The sequence below is a fragment of the Amblyomma americanum genome, chromosome 2, assembly GCF_052857255.1.
Source record: "Amblyomma americanum isolate KBUSLIRL-KWMA chromosome 2, ASM5285725v1, whole genome shotgun sequence".
Lineage (NCBI taxonomy): Eukaryota > Metazoa > Arthropoda > Arachnida > Ixodida > Ixodidae > Amblyomma > Amblyomma americanum.
The window spans coordinates 95584711-95604544 of record NC_135498.1 but is presented as its reverse complement, the minus strand read 5'-3'; the positions used below and the strand labels follow the sequence as shown (position 1 = coordinate 95604544).

The 19834-nt window shown below is 48.6% G+C and overlaps 1 protein-coding gene across 1 annotated transcript in view; it reads left to right on the top strand.

Moving 5' to 3' along the window:
* Nucleotides 1–897: 897 nt before the first annotated feature.
* Nucleotides 898–19834, top strand: part of LOC144119911 (uncharacterized) — a 56742-nt gene continuing 37805 nt past the window's right edge. Inside the window, exons 1-7 of the mRNA XM_077652416.1 lie at nt 898–1088; nt 2062–2192; nt 4282–4341; nt 4794–4808; nt 8123–8152; nt 14444–14596; nt 18590–18783. Of these exons, the coding sequence (XP_077508542.1) occupies nt 964–1088; nt 2062–2192; nt 4282–4341; nt 4794–4808; nt 8123–8152; nt 14444–14596; nt 18590–18783 (708 nt within the window). The 5' untranslated portion in view covers nt 898–963. The remainder of the gene's footprint in view (nt 1089–2061; nt 2193–4281; nt 4342–4793; nt 4809–8122; nt 8153–14443; nt 14597–18589; nt 18784–19834) is intronic.

Genomic DNA, 19834 nt, shown 5'->3' with positions numbered 1-19834 from the left:
GCAACCTTGATACAAAAAGTACAATCCTCAAAAAATACTCACTAGCAAAAGAAAACGCTGGATAAGCCGGCATTGAAGCTCTATAAGGCGGCTAAGTCAGATTTAAAGGAAAAACTTTTTGACAGTTCCAATGGGAGTGGGTTCCTTTTCGGTTTGCTTTTACTCTGTCTGTCGGGGTGCTGATTATTTGAGGGAACAGTACCGAGCGGATACTAAAAGTGTCGCAGAAGTGACTCTTTAGGCCTTAGGAAACTTACTCACTGTCTCTGTACGTATCTGAACGCATCTGGCTAACAACAGCTTGCCAGCTAGGTCTTCCAGCCGTCGTCAGGAAATGCTAAAGAAAGGATTTCCACGCATGCTCCTTACCTTGCCCCTATATTTGTAATCCCCCTTCACACAATGCTCTGCAGCTTGGAGCCTGTGAAGTAACTTGAATATATAAATACACAGTTCTCAGGAAAACGGAAAACAGGTATCGATGGTCTATTAAGGTAGGAGGCCCGATTCCGGGACGCTATACGCAACCAGCCAGCAGCGGGCAGTCAATTGCGTTCATGCGATTGTAAAATTTGTCGGAATAGTATGGAAACAACTCACGCAGGACTGGAACGATTCTGGAGAGAAATCGGGGACGACGTTATCTCGCACACTGCATAGACTCGCCGCTGATGATAATAATCAAACCACCTAAAATTAAAGCAAAATAAATCATTCTTTAATAATTATTTACAGTTTTTCCACGTCTGTTTTCTTTTAGCAGCAAGGCTCGAACATGGCGTTTTTGTGCCGTTGCGCAACGCCATTTAAAGCACGCTCGGAAAGGACGAGGAAGAGCAGGACCAAACGCGCGAGCGGGCGTGCAGAAGAGAAGAAGCCTGCTCCGTCGGTCGCCTGCCTCTCCCTTCCTCTGGTCCGCACAGGCGCCCTTAACTGCCCCAGAAAACAGCGCACTGAGGACACATGGCCCAGCCTGCTCCACTGCCGCCATTCGCAGCCGCCGGGGCTCCAGTTCCGGCCGGAGGAATTCCAGGCGGCCCTCTTGGACCCGACGACGAAATGGATCCCATCCAGATGGAGATGATGCTGTGAGTGGCTGCTCGAGGGGGCCTACTAAGTTTATTACAGGGCTACCGTTCGCCTTACTGTACACGCGCAAAAAAAAAATGAAGCTATAAGGTGATATTTTTGTTTCAAAGATAAAAGTGCACCCTTACTCGAAGAGAGCGCTGAGAGCAGTTTTTGAGGGCAGCTGCGCGGAAGCCTTAGCACAAGGCAGAGATAGAGAAACCATTTTATTTCGGTCGCGTGAGGTGCAGGCGATTTTCGGCTGACCTTATTGCTTTGTGGCGCTGGTTTTTTAACATTGTCTTAGCCACACATGCAGCTATATGTAATTATGAAATCACAGGTCCTAATCTGCGGCCGAATAACGGAAGGATTCTCAATCTGAAGGCAGGGTCAAAAGTGTCCTGTCCGTGGTCAGGACCGACCAGTGGGAGCGCGTTTTGAGATGGTCTTCTGGTTGAAAGCGTCCCTAATTCGGCCTCTGAAGGAATACCTCAGTTTACTGCAAGGCAGCATGAACTCGAAAGGTACCTTCACGATGTACCTTTCGAGAGAACTGTGAATTGAACAAGCGTTTCTTACCTCTGAACGTTTTATGCCCTCATCACATTCATCGTTAAGATGGTAGACACAACTTTATGCCCACGAAATAACATAACCTTTGCCCTCAAACATGCACTGATGTGCTTAAACTAAACCACCTTTTATGTGCATGCCCAAACATATACATTATACTGCGTTAGAAGAGGAGCAAATAATTTTTCTCCCTATGTTGTTCTTGGGAGACAACAGAATTCTAGATTAGCTTTATGCAAGTTCCAAAAGGTGGGGTGCTCTAACGGCAACTTAATTGTTAATACTTTAAACTGGACATATACATTGTTATCCAGGTCTTATGATACTAGACTGCCTTAGCCGCTAGCCGTTACAAAGTTTAACCAGGAAACGACACAACTTTTTGTTCCTTACCGACGGCTGCCTCCTCTCCCGCAGCCAACAAGCGATGTACGACCTGATGCAGCGGCCCATCATTCCGGATTCATTGGCCTTCGTCTGCGCCGCCTTGTACCTCATCATTGTCATGACTCTGCTCATCGCTGGGGCTTTCTACTTCACCAACCGCCGTGAGTGCGTCTCGCAGACAGGATCGCTATAGCCACAGTTCAAGGTATATGGGTGAGGACAATTGCTGCGCCCTTGGCACATAAAGTCCCCTAGATCCTCATGCGCCACTAGATTCCTCCTCGCTCACCGGGTCATTTTCGCAGGTTATTTGAACCTGTTATGCGTGTAAGAACCGATTCATGACGATGATGAGAAAACAATAACTCTCGCCTGGTGTTTTTCATTGTAAAGTCGATGATTTGATTGTTCGTTCTTCACCACTCCTTGCGTCTCTCGCTGCACATCCGGCCAAGAATCCGCCTTTAGAAAAAAAACAAGAAAGCCTCTAACCTAGCGTGTCTGTCGTAGATACGTAAAACAGTAACTGGCTGGCCAAACATCAAGAAATGAGGGTTCTGCAATGGCATGGAGATTCTATGGCAACGGGATAGTTAATGTATATATGTGTTTATGCCGGCGAAGCCGCATCGTTCAGTCGATAGAATACGGTGCGATCATAGGATCGGATTTGATGCTGTTCAGTGATGCTTTACATACCCACTGGCATCCAGTGAATTTGCCGCGCTTGGTCTCCATTGATATATCTTGCACTCTGCCCAGATCCAAGCTCTCGAGTGTGCCCACTTCAAGCCGCGCGTTGACCACGTAACCTAATGTGGCAAAGCCTGTTCGATTCGCATTCGTTTTGACAATATTGCTGCCGCATTCTTCACTTACCCATCGGTTTTGTAAAAGTGCTCGACTAGCGCAGCACGAGTTCGAGTCAAGTTTGCACTCTCCCGAGTGAACTTGTAGCTGTAGTGCAGCAAGCAAGATGGCGGCGCCCATGCATACGTCCGAGATATCACAGCAGAATGAGTGAAATCTGGCCAGTTCTTTCTTGAGAGGATGAGCTGGATAGCTGTTCGTAGCGTCAGGATTGTAAACATGAGGGGTCGGGTGGAGCTCCGCGGACAGTATTTGAGCGCATATATCCGTAAACGACAACTTCGTTAGGTTGATTCATGGCAAAACTTTCATGCGATTAGCTGTTTGAGAATTCCTCACACGGTTCGGGATGCTGGTGGCCCTTGATGTGGCAGGTACACTGCTGCCTGCAATTCGGCTGAGACGCTAAGATTAGCCGATGGCCAGGTCTGCACTCGGTCCTTTGTTTTGAAAGCACACAGTGCCAAGCTGCATGGAAATGTCAGAAATGGCGCTGCACGCTCGCGCCACCGCCGCACAACTTTACGGTATTGTTGTCGCAAGTGCAGCCAAATCGAACAGACTTCGGTGATGAAAGCACCCAACGTTTCCATCGTGTCTGACGTCAACCTTAGCAGCATAGTGTTTGGGCACCATGTGAACACGAAGGTTTTAAACCGTGACGTGTGAGGCCGATACCTAAGTATACGTCAATGGTTGCGTCATTCATGCTGCGTTCAGATTCTAGAGGGCGAGCCCACAGGCATATGCACCAGGCGAAAACGACCATGGGGCTGTGTTTCAAGTTTCATCGCGAAAGCAACAAGTGGGGAATCAAAGAGTAATGAACCATAGGCACGGCCAGGCTCTTGCCGCGTCACCGCTAGCCGCACTACAGCCGCCGCGCCGTTTCCGACCGACCATGCGGCGGAACCAAGCTCCGGCAAGTCATGGCGCAACCACTGCGCAGTTTCTGTCCCTGGACGGGACTTGCGCCGACAAAACTCTCATCAGCCGCACCTTATGCATTGTCGTGCTGATTCAATTGTTGGTGCTGGCTGTCGACCACTGCACGCGTGAGGCACGTGTGTGAAGTTAGAGTTGTAGTAGAAATGGTTATGTCGCAACCATCGTGACGTCACTAGGAGCTGCGCCTAATGACCGAGGACCAAGTGAAACGAAATTAAATGTTACAAAATACTAGCTTATGTGTTTACTTTACTAAAAAGCGTTACCATGGTCTTTTCAACCGTCGTCCATTGAAAGCGGCGACGAGTGGAAATGAAGGATTTGTTAGGGCTGACGGATGATTGCCCGGAAACGCGGTACCCGAAACTGGTCATTCTGCAAGATAAAATATCCACTTTCTGATCGTCATGCACATTTTTTTTTATCGAACAGTGCAACCACCACCCCCGCCCACACCACCAGAGGAGACCGAAACCACTGCTATATACACGGGTAAGCTACCAAGAGTCCAATTCACGTCGCAGTAAAGTTAAAAGTTTTCTTGTTGCACGTAAGCAATGGTCAATTTCTTAGTTCTTTTCCTTGCGGGCGCCAGTCTGAGCCGCCGTAAAGTTCACCGCCCACCTCCTTGCATTTTGTCTAGTGACAGTTATAACCCTTTGGTATCAGGGATTGCTGCGATGCTTGAGTTACATTAATGAGCGATCTCTTTAGGGACTTGATTTACCTTGTGAACAATTTTTGTGACTGCATCGTCATTCTTGTTCGGAATATTCACGTTTCTAGGAAGGTGTTCATGCTGGGTAAAGCTTTCGGGAGTGTCTGAAAAAAAATTCACTTCTGCACTGGTTGTCTCGTAGAGAGATAACAGCTCGATGCTACACGCTTTTTACTCGAAAGTGGTAATTTAATATGTCCTTTTCTTTTCTTCTCGTTTTCAACAGAACCTCCGCAAGAGAGTAAGTTGAACGCCCTTATTAGACGCACCCTGTTCTACCATTTGGACTTCGTCTGCGAAGCAGATATCACTGACGCCCGGGATGACCCGCATACGCTTACATTGCCTTCAACCACGTGCACATGAATGAACTCTTTCTCCAATCCCACAGCAGGAGGCTTCATTTACTGTGCTGAGAGCGTTATCAAGACAGACTGTACATAAAAGGGAACGAAAATTCCCAATAAATCAGAGCGAACTCTTGATCGAGGCACACTGGCTGCACACTAACCTTAGCTGTACGTTTCTGGCATTTTCTAAGACGCAAGTTCTTTTCTTGCTTTCGGAGTTACAGTACGTACGTCCAGAGTCGGTTAACTGCCGTTATGGAACGTCCCGCTACGTTTAAAGCTTAAATACGGCACGAGGGCTTTCCCGCTGCAGGTGATGCTATTGATGCGTTTCCACTGCGCAAAATCCCAACCCTCCCAACCTCTCGCCCTCTCGAGCGAACGAAAGTGAATCAGAAATGGCAAAACTTGGCGTCCTAATTTATTAAATTGCGCTTCAAAGAATGCAGTGCGCGCAAGTTGATTGGTCCTCTATTGTCCCTACGAGAAGGAGGAGAAGGCTGAGGAAAGGAAACGCGCGATAGATCCTCACTCTAGATGGCTACATAAACGGCGCCAATAGAGTATGGTTAAATAAAATGAAACGAAAAGGAAACAACAGAAGTGCAAGTATAGACAGCATATAGGACATTAGCGGGCAGCTTCCTTATCGGGCGCAGTCACGGCACTGTGAATCAAAATCTGAACCTGACCTTCAAGCACTTCCTGAATAGGTCAGAACCCAGAAACGCTGCAGCGGGCCGTGGGCGCGACAGTCACTAAACCTCCATTGTGCGGGCGAATTAAGGTGTGAAATTACTTCGCATACGCCTCATGGAGTTTCGAAAATTGTTTGAATGAAGAGATTTGGAGCGAGGGTGGGAGTGTCGTGACGCCGCGCGCCTCACTTCTAAGCAGGTCCGATGGCTGCAGAGGAGAAAGGAGAGGAGGTTGTGGACGCACACAAGAAGTGCTCATTAAGGTTCTTGGTCGCAGATATACCCGCCAGTTTTTCCAATCCCATTCTTTCCATGCCTTGATTCATCCCCTCACTACTTGGTGCATGCGTTCACACAGAAGGCTTCCATTATAAGCACGGCCGCGTAACTCTCCTTGTTTGAGTTGTTTGAGGAAATAGCAGATGTCGCTGCGGGCGTTATTTGACTCCGATCTACTGCGCTGAAAAGCAGCCGATTTCGCAGCATGTGCCAGCGAATTCATTGTGAAATCTTGCCTACTCACCTATTGAATGTGCCCTTCTCGATGTGTTCAGTTTTTCATACAGCATTAAATCCTAAGGTGTAGTTGTTATACGCGGCCAGAATTTCTGCAGATTGCCACAGTCAACTGCAAGAACTCATTGCAAGGAAAATCGTAGTTTGATGAAGAGGATATCGAAGTGACAAGTTGCGACTTTAGATGTTCTGTTCTGGTACGACGATGTACGTCGTAATTAGTGCTTTCTCTGGTAGATTTCTTATTTCCCTGCACGTGTTGGAGTCATCATATCTTAGCGAGAGTTCGCTGGAGATAAACGGCTAGACGAATATTGGTAGAGTAGCATGCAGTCCATCGTATGGTACGTGTGAAATGTGTTAGAGTTTTAGAGCAACAGAAGCCTCGGAATTTAAGGAAGTCTATAGCTGCGTAAAAATTTTGAAGTTTCTCCTTTTATCTGAGGCAAGTGATAAAGGGGCGTAGAATCGCGCTCGAGAGTAGGTGCAGTGCAACAAATTCTGCAAAAATAAAAAATGCATGAGTTTACGGGGACTTATTTCACCTCGTCTTATGTCAACAAGAGTTGTGAAGCCAAATGAGCACCTCTGATCCCGTCCAGGAGCATATATGTGCCATATTAAACGGACAGTAAGGACAAAAAAAAATGACGGAGAATTTTTGCCTTAATTTTATAAACGAGGGAAAGCAGAATTGCATGAACATTGGATTCTCTTGTTATCTTGTTACTTTCCTCTTGACTTTCTGGCATATCATCCTTTTTTCATGTCGTCAACGGTATGATTTTAACGTACCTAAACCGAGCAGGACGAGAGAAAGCAACTGAGGTAACACTGCCTCGAAGGCAACCACATGAAAAGACATGGCACGAGCAGCGCGCGTCCGTCGCCGCCACGTGGCTGCTCGCGTGATTTCGAAGCTGATGACCCTTGCACGCCGGGAGCGGGGACGGCGGAGCGCGCCGGGAGCGGGGACGGCGGAGCGCGCCGGCGGGAGTATCGGCCAAGCAAGGGCGCTAGGAGTGTAAACGATGTGGAATGGCGGCGCCACCACCACACATCGAAATAGCGCTTACGCATTGACAGAGGTCAGCCTGCACGTCTCCCCCGTTCTATCTCCCTGAAAATTATTCTCGCCGGAAACTGAGCTTATGTAATCCCGTAAAGAACAATAAATCAAATGTGGGTGTCGTAATCACTTGTTGAATTCGAAAGTATGATCCGTGCGCCAACATCAGTTTTTATGTTGACGCCTCTTTTTGAAGTAGCCTCTATTAGTGTCATAGAGGGTACTTACAGAAGTCGCCACCAGTTCTTTTTATGGTAGACAGCACGACTTTGAATCCAGTGGCGGGAATGTTTTGAACTGAATTTTGCAGTCTTAAGTGATTCCGCGCAAACGTCAACGTACCCACAAAGAACATGATAATGATTTTTTTCTGAAAACACTAATTGGACGAAGCTGTCCTCAAAGATCCTTTAAACCGCGCAGATTTGTTGCGCTTTTCGAACACAAGTTTGTAGGAACTGGATTTGAGCAACACTTTCGAGAACGCGCATGGGCAATCTGTGCATCTGGGAACATTTTTTTTTTACCTTCGAAAAATAAAAACGTGTCACGCCATTGACGCTGACGTTCGAAGCTATCAGCTTTGAGTGGCGCTAGAAGAAGACAGTGCTGCGTATCTAATGAACGAGGTTACTCTACGCTGCCTCTGATGTTGACTTGTGCCCATGTGAGAGAGTAATATTTCGTTTTATCATGGTACCCGTGCTTATATAATAAATGAGGCTGCGAGCGTGTAAGAGACGAAGAATCGTCCTGTTAATTTGCGCCATATTTCGAAGTGCTTCAAAATTAAAAGCGCTCAATCGTATTTCGCCAATAAAAATTCATATATTTGTTTAGCAAATCCTCGTGCTTTTTCTCCGTATTGATACGGTGAGCATTGTCATAATTCACTTGCTTAATTAACATCATTTTCCTACAGCTACCGCCGAAGAACTACTGTGGAGTACTAGTAAGTCTCTCCGTTTTTTACGTTCCATTCGCAACTCTCTGCACGTGACAAATACTTCTTTGGGGGCTGCGCGCGGAGAAGACACTTAAACGTTGAAGCCTAATGTAAATTTTATTACAATTAATATGGCCGAAACAACAAAAAAAACACAGTACGTTCATTTCCTTTTTGGCAGCCATGATTCGCAAGAACAGCATGGCTGGGCAGCAGGAAAGTTAAAAACTCATTTCCGGTAACCCTTGGGACTAAAAAAATCACTCATGAAACGTTGACAACAAGTATTTTATGATTTAATAGGTGATATTGGCTGTGTTTAAGCGCAATGCGAGCAAGAAACAATCCCAGCAGCCAAGCAGTTGCCTGTGTATGGTAGTCAGCGATGATTATGTGCTGTGTGCACAGATAATCTTTGGCCTGAAGAAACTTGTGTAGCTCCGCATACTTGTGGCTCCAACCCTCCCATCTTTGCAGTATAGTCACGTGACTTCCTGTCAGGAATAGCATTCATTTACCGCCATTGGGCGACGCACATCGGCTCTTTTCAACGTCGCCGTTAAAGAGCCCGGCGCTGTTCCCAGTGTTGATTTTCGCTAACTTAGCTCCTAGCGCCACATTTTGAAGAGGCACCAGACGCGTGCAGAGAAAACATTGCACTGTTAGCAGTCGATGCTGACAGGATGAAAGAACGCGCAGATTGCTTATAGATGTTTGCTGCCCTCAAAGTAGAAGGCTGCCTCGCTAATTTGAAAAGCATCTTCACAACAGAAAGAGCGCACAGCTGTTCGTGTATGGTCTTGATGTCCTTGCCAAGACGAGCGTAAAGGTGCCGAGTTCGCATGCATTGGTACCCTCCAGCCAATAATTGCCTGGCTTCTAAAGCTGCACAGAAGCGGAATAGGTATGTTGCGGAGCAAGCGGTTGCTGCTTCTCACAACGGTATTGAAATCTGGCGACTTGAAAGCGTTTGAGCCCATTCTAGTACTTGAAACTTGGAAATACAGCACTACGTCATAAAATATACATCAAGTTTTCGAGAAACCCTATATGAGGTGGGTATCAATGGCAAGAGGCCTGAAAAGAGTAGCATGGTCGCGGATTGTATCGGCATTACTGCGGATATTGTGCAAGTCACGATCGCGCAACACTGGAAGAAAACAATACGTCGCGCCTTGGGGCAACTCTACGGTCAAGAGAACTTTTCTAGCACGATTAAAAATAACGGGAAAAAATTGTAGGACGCTTAAGCTTCGTCTTTAAGAGTGGGACGCGACAGCGTGTCGCTGCGTTGCCAACATGTCCATGGAACGCCATCACCCATTCGGCGCGACGCCTTGCCCGTTGGATAATTTAAGGAAAGGAAATGACGCCTGTCTCACGTATCTCCGTGGACACCCGAACCGCGGCATAAGGGAAGGAAAACAAAATGAAAATTGGTTTTAAGGAAACGAAATTACGCATGTCTCACATATCTCGGTGGACCCATGAAAGAAATATTTCTGACGCGCGGTGCCAACTACTACTACTACTACTACTACTACTACGACTACTACTGCCACTGCTGCTGCTGCTGGTGCTACTAGGACTCCGATGGCTTTTCGACCGAGCGAGCTGTATATGCTGTCGCGTAAAAACTCAACGTAGCAAAAACTCAACGCCCAAATACCCGACATACATTTCAGCCTCTATGCTGACGGTATCACTGCCTGGGATAATCGAGACAGTGATGCCGACATCGAACACAACCTCCAGTCGGCCCTCAACCAGATACATCGACTCATACGCTCGCGCGCGCGCGTCCTAGCCTGCTCTCCATCCAAATCAGAACTCTTCCTCTACCATCCCAGGTAGCACGACCCCGCCAACCCTCCCATCTCACTCACTCTAAAGAACCACCCCATTCCCCTGGTATCCAAGATTCGCATCCTGGGCCTCGTCCTTCACTCCCACGGCGCGCATGGCAACGCCATCCACTCTCCAGGCCCAAGCCCAGTAAGCCACCCTTCTCATTCGGCGCGTGGCCAACCGCCGCGCTGGTCTGCGAAAGCGGAACAGTCTCCGCCTCAGCCAAGCCTACATCACGAGCCACACGGTGCACTCATTCCCTCACCTCCCCCTAACGCAGAAGGAGCGGGACCGCATCAGCGCGCTCCTCAGGAGCTGCACTCAGGTCGCCCTCCACCTACCCCCAGCACCTCTAGTGCCCTGCTCCTCAACCTCGGTACCCATAACGTGTTTGAAAAGTTCGCAGAAGCCACCCTAACAGCACAGCTGACTCGTCTCTCGAGTACGGCGGCAGACTGCACTCTCTTCGGTCAGCTAGGCATCGCCCCGATCACCCATCCTACCGAAGGGGTTCTCTACCTCCAAACCTAAGTTCCCATCTCATCATCCTTCCCATCCCTGGGACCACCTGTGGATCTTTAACGTGCACCGACATCGCACAGCACACGGGCGCCTTTTGCATTTCGCCTCCATCTAAACGCTGCCGCCGCGCTCGGCAGCGTTTTGGTGGAGGCGAAATGCAAAATGTGCCCAAACACTGGGTGGCTATCCCTATTCCGGGATACAATTGACGCTGCTGCATGTGCTCTATGGACCAGTGCCCGCTAGGCCTTCATGTCCGAACTGGACAGGGCCTCCTCCCAGCCCTCTCTAGTTGACTCACAACGACTTTATGTGTATTGTGCTGGCAGGCCCAACACATGTGGTACAGGTCAGCATGCTGCCCACAGAATTTGCATCTGCCCGTGAATGTAGGGTCCACGTGTTTTAGTATGGTGGGATTTAAGAAAGACCCGGTTTGGGGCACTCCTCGATTCTGTCGAGACCATTGGCGCGTCCAGGCAGTACCCTCCTGCAGAAACATAGATGGTTTCTAATATCCGCCTAAGAGATAAGTGGGATTGGTATGATTGCCACAGCAGAACCGGGGGATTTAATGTAACCTAGGGCAAGGAAAGCTCGGGCAGCCACGTGAGCGGCCTCGTTCCCCTCGACCCCTGGTGGCCGGGCACCCATAATATCTGTTTTTTATCAATAATAATAATTGGTTTTTTGGGGTAAGGAAATGGTGCAGTATATGTCTCATATATCGTTGGACACCTGAACCGCGCCGTAAGGGATGGGATAAAGGAGGGAATGAAAGAAGACAGGAAGAAGAGGTGCCGTAGTGGAGGGCTCCGGAATAATTTCGACCGCCTGGGGATCTTTAACGTGCACTGACATCGCACAGCACACGGGGGCTTTACCGTTTTTCCTCCATAAAAACGCAGCCGCCGCGGTCGGGTTCGATCGCCGCATCCGATTTGCTGTCAACTGCCAATAGTATTCTGCGGGCGAGGGGCGCTATCCTACCCCGCACGTAATTTCGGAGGGCCTGCTTCGAGTGCGACATTATGTGTAGCGGCGGTGGCATCGCCAGCGGCGCTGATGAAGATGAAGTTGGCGCGACCTGCCTTGCGCAAACCAGAAGCTCTAGCTAGTGCAACAGAGGAACGCTTTCGGGAAACGGCCTAGCCAGTAACTTCAACAGTACGCTCTACCGTCTCGGCCGCCGCGGCTACCGGGACGTCAAATAAATGTGGTTCACCCAACCACATCTGGTGACACCGGACGACAGCCCCGACGCACGCAACGCCGCTCCCACAGGCTCTGCGCTCCTGCCCCTCCTGTCCCTCCACTTGGCCTTGCCTCTGCACGCCCACTGTTCGCACCCGGCTTTCGGCAGCTTTTCATCGCCATGTACGCACCTCCCATCACATCCGGTGAGCTCCTCAAGCCGTATCACCGCCCCTTCCTTTCTCGGCTGCCCGGCCTGCCCGCGTTTTATGCCAGGAACCCCGTTTTGTGGCTGGCGCTGCTGCACTCGCACTTACATGTCCACAACGTGTCCAGCCAGCTGCTGCGCTATCAGCACGCCAGCCGTGAACTACCACGAGGTCTCCTGGCGCAGCTGCGGTTGCCGCCTCCCGGTCCCGACATATACGCCGATTTCACGAAGGGCTTGACGGCATATTTTGGCTTGGAGCTCCTGCCGACTCTCTGTGCTCCTGTTCCGGACTCGGAAGCTGCGGCGTCACTCGACTCACCGCCCCTGGCCGCATTCTCGACCCGAGCTCCTTCGGTTTTCCCTCCGCCAGCTTATGCACCGGGGCTGCTCTCCACACCGGTGTGTCCACTATTGCCGCCACCGAATGAGCCCCCACTCACGGTTCGGCAAGTGCCACGCGAGGACGCGCCAGTCTCTTGACAACCTTCTCAACCAGCTGCCTCAAACTACACCTCGATCTCTTTCCAGTTTGCTTCACCGGCCCCTATGGACGGCCATCCACCTGTGATCTCCCGTCCCACGGCGCCTCCTGCCCAGCCCTCCTTCCCAGCTGTGGCGCCTACCCTTCGGCCATCACCAGCAGCATCCTCTCTCGATCCAGGCCTGGACTCTGTTCTAGTCCCACGTTCGCCTGCTCCCTCAAGCCCGACCACAGTGAGCACAACTGTCATTCCTGTCGCGAGGCCCACATGCACGTCATCCGAGGACCTTGTCGCACCTCACGCGTCACCCGCACCGCCTGCCCCACATCCCTGTCTACCTGGCGCCTTCACCAGCGCCTGTGCCTCCGCGACAAGCGAGACAGCCCTACCGTATGCTTGCCACTCAGACAACTACGCCCCGGACTTGCTTCTTGTGCCCCGAGCCACCCGTTCCACTGCCACAGTGAGCTCGGTTTTGCATAAAGCGGCTCCGCCCCGTCGACCACTTCGACCACTTCCCTATGCGGCCGCCCGAACCCCACGCTGCAGACCTCCAGCCCACTGTATTGTTCCGTCTTTTCACCGTCGCCAGCGGTTGAGGCATCCCCTTCTCTTCTACGGCAGGTGTTTCCGCACGCCATCCCTTAGTCTGCACCCGCTCAGAGAGCGCAAAGCCCATATCGCCCGTAACTCCCGCCCCTGGTGCACTTTCTGCAATGACATTTTCCGGCCTGTTTCAACCAAACTGGTGGCCCCACCAGTATACCTTCCGACTGCGGCACGCCTAGCTCGCCTCCTTTTCCTCGACTTCTCCCGCCTGGTCCTGACGTCATCATCCTCATCCTTTGGCTCCACTCGCCCTTTGCGCAGCAGCCGGGCTCGACCGCCTGAGTTTGTTTCACCCACCCGGCGGCCTTTACGAACCTAACCGTGTCCTGGACTTGATTCACCCGTACAAACTTGTACATACCGTTTTTTTCCTTATCTTTTTTTCAATGCTTCGCTACTGCCTAGCCTTCCTGACTGTTTCAGATTACCTTAGCTTTCTTCATATTAACCTTAGTTAATCCAATTCACTTTACCTGCTTCACCTTTTCACTTACCTTGTCCCAAGCGGGATTATCGGCAATGAACGGGCGGATCACGCTGCCCGCTCAGCCCACACCGAGGAGCGCCACGTCCCAATTCCTCTTTCTAGAACTGACGCGGCACGGAAGCTCCGCCTACTTGCTCGGCAGTGCACCGAGTCGCAATGGAATGAGCCACATTTAAGAAATACGCGACTGTACTGACTTGATCCAACGTTAAGTCTTCGAGTGCCATCACAGCTTCGCCGTAGAAACGCCACGCTTTTATATCGATTTTGGTTGGGTGTTGCCTTTACTAAAGCCTATGCCTTCCGCATAGGGATTGCCGACACCCCAACCTGTGACCACTGCGGCCACGAAGAATCAATTGGCCATATATTGTGCTCCTGCCCGCTGTACAGTCCACAGAGGGCATGCCTTAGCCACGAACTTGACCAACTGTACGACCAACCGCTATCCGAAAAAAGAATTCTACAATATCAAAAGGTCCTACCGTCGCAGAAGAAGGCCGTGCAAGCGCTTTTGCGCTTCTTACAATCTACAGGTCTGTGTGAAAGACTAACTGGAACACCTTGTGTGTGTGTGTCTCCATGTGTGCACGTTCCTTTTTTTTTCGTTTTCCTCTCTGCCATCTTTCTAACCCCTATCCCCCATCCCCAGTGTAAGGTAGCAAACCGGAGACTCACATCTGGTTAACCTCCCTGCGTTTCCTTTTCATTCTCTCTCTTTCTCTCTTTGTCCCAAGCAAACACGCTGGTTCATCGTCATGGGACATGCGGGCTTTCTTCATAATGGATCGTAATTTGATATATCCTTTGAATTCCGTTTTTTTCAGGCCAACAATATCATATACCCTGTTGTTCGTAGAGGGGTGCCAGGTTTTCAGTAGCTACAATGGAGCAATGCTTCTGTGTCTGCTTTTTTTATTTACTCTTCCTTTCGCCTTCACTAGTATCGCAGGATAATAATCCGTATGTCTGCCTCATCGGTCTCCAGAATAAGAACCAGGTGGACCTAGTTGACAGCCTCAACGCCCTGTGCTCCTTCATTGCAATGAAGGAAAATCTTGACAGCGACAACGGTGACATCGTTCTCCAAGGGAAACGTAAGCGAATCGTAGTGCTCAGTTTATATCTGCTAAGCTCGAAAATGGCTGCAGTAGCCTTGGTTTTCGCGGCTTACATTCCGATAATGCTTGATACTAATACGAGAAAAGAATAAGAAAAGTAAATGACAATCAACAGACCCTCATTTTTCATTTTCTTCTCTGCACTTAAGAGTAAAAACGAGAAGTGAACACAGCAACAGCTCTGATTTTCACTTTGTGACTAGCTCATCGATAAGCGATCGGCTGTTAGCACACACACAGAGTAAGGACACTCAAGAGACTCATTTATATTTGTGTTCTGTGCACTAAAAGTCAGCACAAGTAATGAACTCAGCCCAACGGCCCCCAATATCACTGCGCTACTCACTTGTGCATCAGCATTCGGCTGTTGGTACACATGAATAGTGAGGAGAATCAATAGAACCTCATTCATGTGTGTCCTTTGTGCGCTGAAAGCATAACACGAGGGACGAACGCAGGGCAGTGTCTGTAAATTTCACTTTACGACTCGCTCGTCGATAAACGATCAGGCTGTTAGCAGATAGAGAAAGTACAATCAACAGAACCTCATACCTATTTGTGTTCTGTGCACAGAAGGGTAAACACGAGGGATGAACACAGCTAAAGAGCTCTCAATATCGCTTTGATACTCACTCGTGGATCTCAAATCGGCTGTTAGCATACATGAAGGCTAAGGAGAATCAACAGAACCTCATTCCTGTGTGCACTCTGTGCACCGACAGGTCAGCACATGGGATGAATACAGGGCAACAACTCTGATTTTCACTTTCCCTCTCGCTCATCGATACACGGTCAGCTGTCATCACACACGCAGAGTAAGAACAATTAACAGAGCCTCATTTCTATTTGTTTTCTGTGTACTGAAGGGTGAACACAAGAAACGAACACAGCTAAACAGCTCTCAATATCGCTTTGATACTCACTCGTGGATCTCAAATCGGCTGTTAGCATACATGAAGGCTAAGGAGAATCAACAGAACCTCATTCCTGTGTGCACTCTGTGCACCGACAGGTCAGCACATGGGATGAATACAGGGCAACAACTCCGATTTTCACTGTCCCTCTCGCTCATCGATACACGGTCAGCTGTCATCACACACGCAGAGTAAGAACAATTAACAGAGCCTCATTTCTATTTGTTTTCTGTGTACTCAAGGGTGAACACAAGAAACGAACACAGCTAAACAGCTCTCAATATCGCTTTGATACTCACTCGTGGATCTCAAATCGGCTGTTAGCATACATGAAGGCTAAGGAGAATCAACAGAACCTCATTCCTGTGTGCACTCTGTGCACCGACAGGTCAGCACATGGGATGAATACAGGGCAACAACTCTGATTTTCACTGTCCCTCTCGCTCATCGATACACGGTCAGCTGTCATCACACACGCAGAGTAAGAACAATTAACAGAGCCTCATTTCTATTTGTTTTCTGTGTACTGAAGGGTGAACACAAGAAACGAACACAGCTAAACAGCTCTCAATATCACTTTTGTTACTCACTCGCGGATCAGCAGTCGGATTTTACCACACATGAAGAGTAAGGAGAATCAACAGAATATCCTTTCTTTGTGTCCTCTGTGCTCTGAAAGGTCCACGCGAGGGATGAACACAGGGAAACAGCTCTGATTTTCACTTTGAGACTCGCTGATCTGTAAAAGATGGACTTTTAGCACACACACCGAGGACGGACAATCAACATAACATGTAGAAGAACTGCAGATTGGGCAAGTTGGTGTTGATGCATAGTGGTGGTTCAACAGCGCAAACACACACAGACCAAGTAAGAGACGAGACACACAAACCAGCGCTGAACTTACAACTGAATTTTTATTAGGAAGAAAGACGGCATATATACACACACACGAAAAAAACAGCACACATGCGCAATGTCAACAAGACTCCTAGTGCTAGTACGAGGTAAAAACTGCTTTAAAAGCACGCGTGCATCTGCAGAACCCATTATGTAGCATATTGATTTCTCGAAGCGATAATGTAACAGATGGCGTACTCACGCACTTTTCACTTTTTCTGATAATATGAAACACCTCAGCTACTTCTATTCTTCCTAATAAAAAATCGGTTGTAAGTTCAGCGCTCGTTTGTGTGTCTCGTCTCTTACTTAGTCTGTGTGTGTTTGCGCTGTTGAACCACCACAATGCAACGTAACATCATGCCTATCTGTCTGCTGTGCACTGAAGGGGCAGCACAACCAATGACCACAGCTCAACAAATCTCAGTATCTTTTTGCTACTCACTCTTGAAACAGCAGTCGGGTGTTAGCACACATTAAGAGTAAGGACAATCAACAGAATCTCACTCTTGTGTGTCCTATGTGCACTGAAGGGTCAACACGAGGAATAGACTCAGGGCAGCAGCTATCAATGCCACTTTTCCACTCACTGATGCATCAGAAATCAGCTGTTAGCACGCACACAAAGTAAGGAAAATGAAGAAATCCTCATTGCTGTTTGTCTTCTATGCACTGAAGGGTCATCAGACAGTATGAACACAGCTCCACAGCTCTCCATATCGCTTTGCTACTCCCTCGTGGATCAGCAATCGGCTTTTGAGCGCTCATGAAGATTAAGGACAGTCAACAGAACCTCCTGCCTGTGTGTCCTGTGTGCGCTGAAGGATCAACAGGAGGAATGAACATGGAGAAACAACTCAGATTTTCACTCTGCATCTCGCTCATCGATAAACGATCGGCTGTTATCTTAAAGATTGAGTAAATACAATGAAGAAATCCTAATTCATATTTGTTTAATGTTCACTGAATGGGCAATAGAAGAAATGAACACAGCTCAACAGCTCTCAATATTACTTTGCTACTCACTCGTGAATCAGCAATCGGCTTTTAGCACACAAGAAGAGTAAAGACAATCAACAGTCAATCACTACTACGTGTCTTGTGTGCACTGAAGGGCACACACGAGGGGATAACACAAGGAAACAGCCCTGACGTGCACTTTGCGAATCGCTCATCGACGAACTATTCGTCTTTAGCTCATTCAGAGAGTAAAGACAATCAGAAATACCTCATTGCTCTTTGTCTTTATGCACTGAAGGGTCAGCACATAGAATGAATACAGCTCAACAGCTCTCAATATCACCGATCGGCTGTTAGCACGCGCACGGAGTAAGGACAATCAACAGAACATCCTTCCTATGTGTGTCTCCTTAGCACTGAAGAGTCAACTCTAGGAGTAAACACAGGGCAACAGCGCTCAATATCACTTTTCTACTCACTCATGGATCACCAGCTGGCTGTTGGCACACACACAGAGGAAGGACAAGCAACATAGCCTCATTCCTATGTCCTCTGTACACTGAAGTGTCAACACGAGGGAATAACACAGGGAAACAGCTCTGATTTTCACTTTGCGAATCGCTCGTCGTTAAACGATCATCTGTTAGCCCAGACAGAGTAAGAAAAATCAACACATTCTCATCCCTATTTGTGTTCTGTGCCCTGAAGAGTCAACACGAAGAATGAACACAGGTCAAGAGGTGTGAAATGCACTTTCCACTTACTCTGGGATGAACGAGTCGCTTTTTGTGGCCTGCAAGCGCAGGTGCCTCTAATTTTTTCAAAACTGCTCACGGACTAACGTGCCGGGTACATAAACGCTAGAGTCGCATTATTCGTAGTGAAAAGGACATCCAAAGCAGTTGTCCTAAGAGCCCAGTGGGGCGATTGACATAGGTTTGTGGTGTGAACATAACGACAGCAATTAAGATTCAGCACTGTATCCAAAACTGGTAAAGCTTTGCTTTTAACGATGCTAGTGAGCGACGATTCAAAGTCAGGCAGTTAATCAATGCGTAGTATTGATTTACTAGACTCGGTTTCCCATCTTCGCTACTGTATCCTCCTTTTTCCTCTTTCTGGCATTGTGTCCAAAACGCAGTTTATTATTGGCTCCGTTTCATAATTTCTTTTTCTACCCCCTTTTTGTTTTCAGGTCACAGCAACGACGAGATAAGAACTATTTTTGAAACCGAGTACGCAGACAAGCGCATTGTAGCCGTCGGAATATTGTGCTGTACGCTTGTCTACAATTACGATTTTCTCGACGGTGACAGTCCTTTTGCTGATTCTCATTGCAAGATCAAGCTGCAGCCAAACATCACTGCGACTGCCTTACACAACTACTTAGTGAGTACGAGTAGTCTTAAACTCGCGATATTATGGCAATTTTATTCATTTAGTCTAGAAACGCTGAGCTGGACGTTACACTTCGTTATGAGTGCACGTCCAACGAGAAGTTCTAGGCATTTCGAGGTCGCTCGTCAGCTTTTGTCGTTGGCTTAGAAGGGTGCTCTCAGATCTGCGGCGCACACGCACCAAACGCGGTTTACAGTAGTGCGTCGAAACAGAGACGCCGCGCAGCTGTTTCTCAGGAGAGTGAATTGAAACGAAGGAAGGCCGCGCATATATTCTAGAACTTAACCACCACCTTTTTTCTACGCCGAAGAGGTGACTGGATAGCACAGACATCAGCTAACAGTGAGACTTTTAAGGCAAGCGTGGCTTTTTCCCACTCGGCAAAATACACACGCCGCTCTTGCAGGTGCTTCAGGAAGGATCGGGACGCGGGCATTGCGCTGAAAAACCCCAGAAACGAAAACCATAAGGGGGTCACCCAATTCGCTATGGCGCCTTCGTGCAGTTTGATGCGGTCGCCATCCGCGATATTGAAACTGGTCAACTGTCCCAACCTTCACATGAGCGACGCAGGACGTCGCAAAAGGAAAAACGCTCCCGCTTGTTGTCCTGTTAAGCAGAGGAGCGCAGAGTTAGCGACCATCGCATGGAGAAAAGTTTGCGGGATTCAAACTCGTGGTACAAAAACGTGTTTCTGCGTAGTATGACAAAGGAGATCAATGAAAAGGAGATATGCATCATGAGATATTCGTTCTGCACCCACTGCAACAAACATAAGCTCACCGGCTAGCGAGGCAAAGCAGGAAAAGAGTGTTTTTTCCGCGAATCTACGTCCCTGATTTTTTTTTCCGCGAGTGTACAGTGTCGCGGCGACGCGGATTATTCACGAGCCATGTAGATGTATAGTTGCCTGAAAATGGCTTTACCAATTTCTCTCTGTGAGCGGTGAGAAGAGATCTAGCGGCTGAAATTTATGCAACATGGTTCTTCACTACGGCCAGAAGAGCCCTCCGGTATACCAAAAAAAGCACTTTTTGGGAAG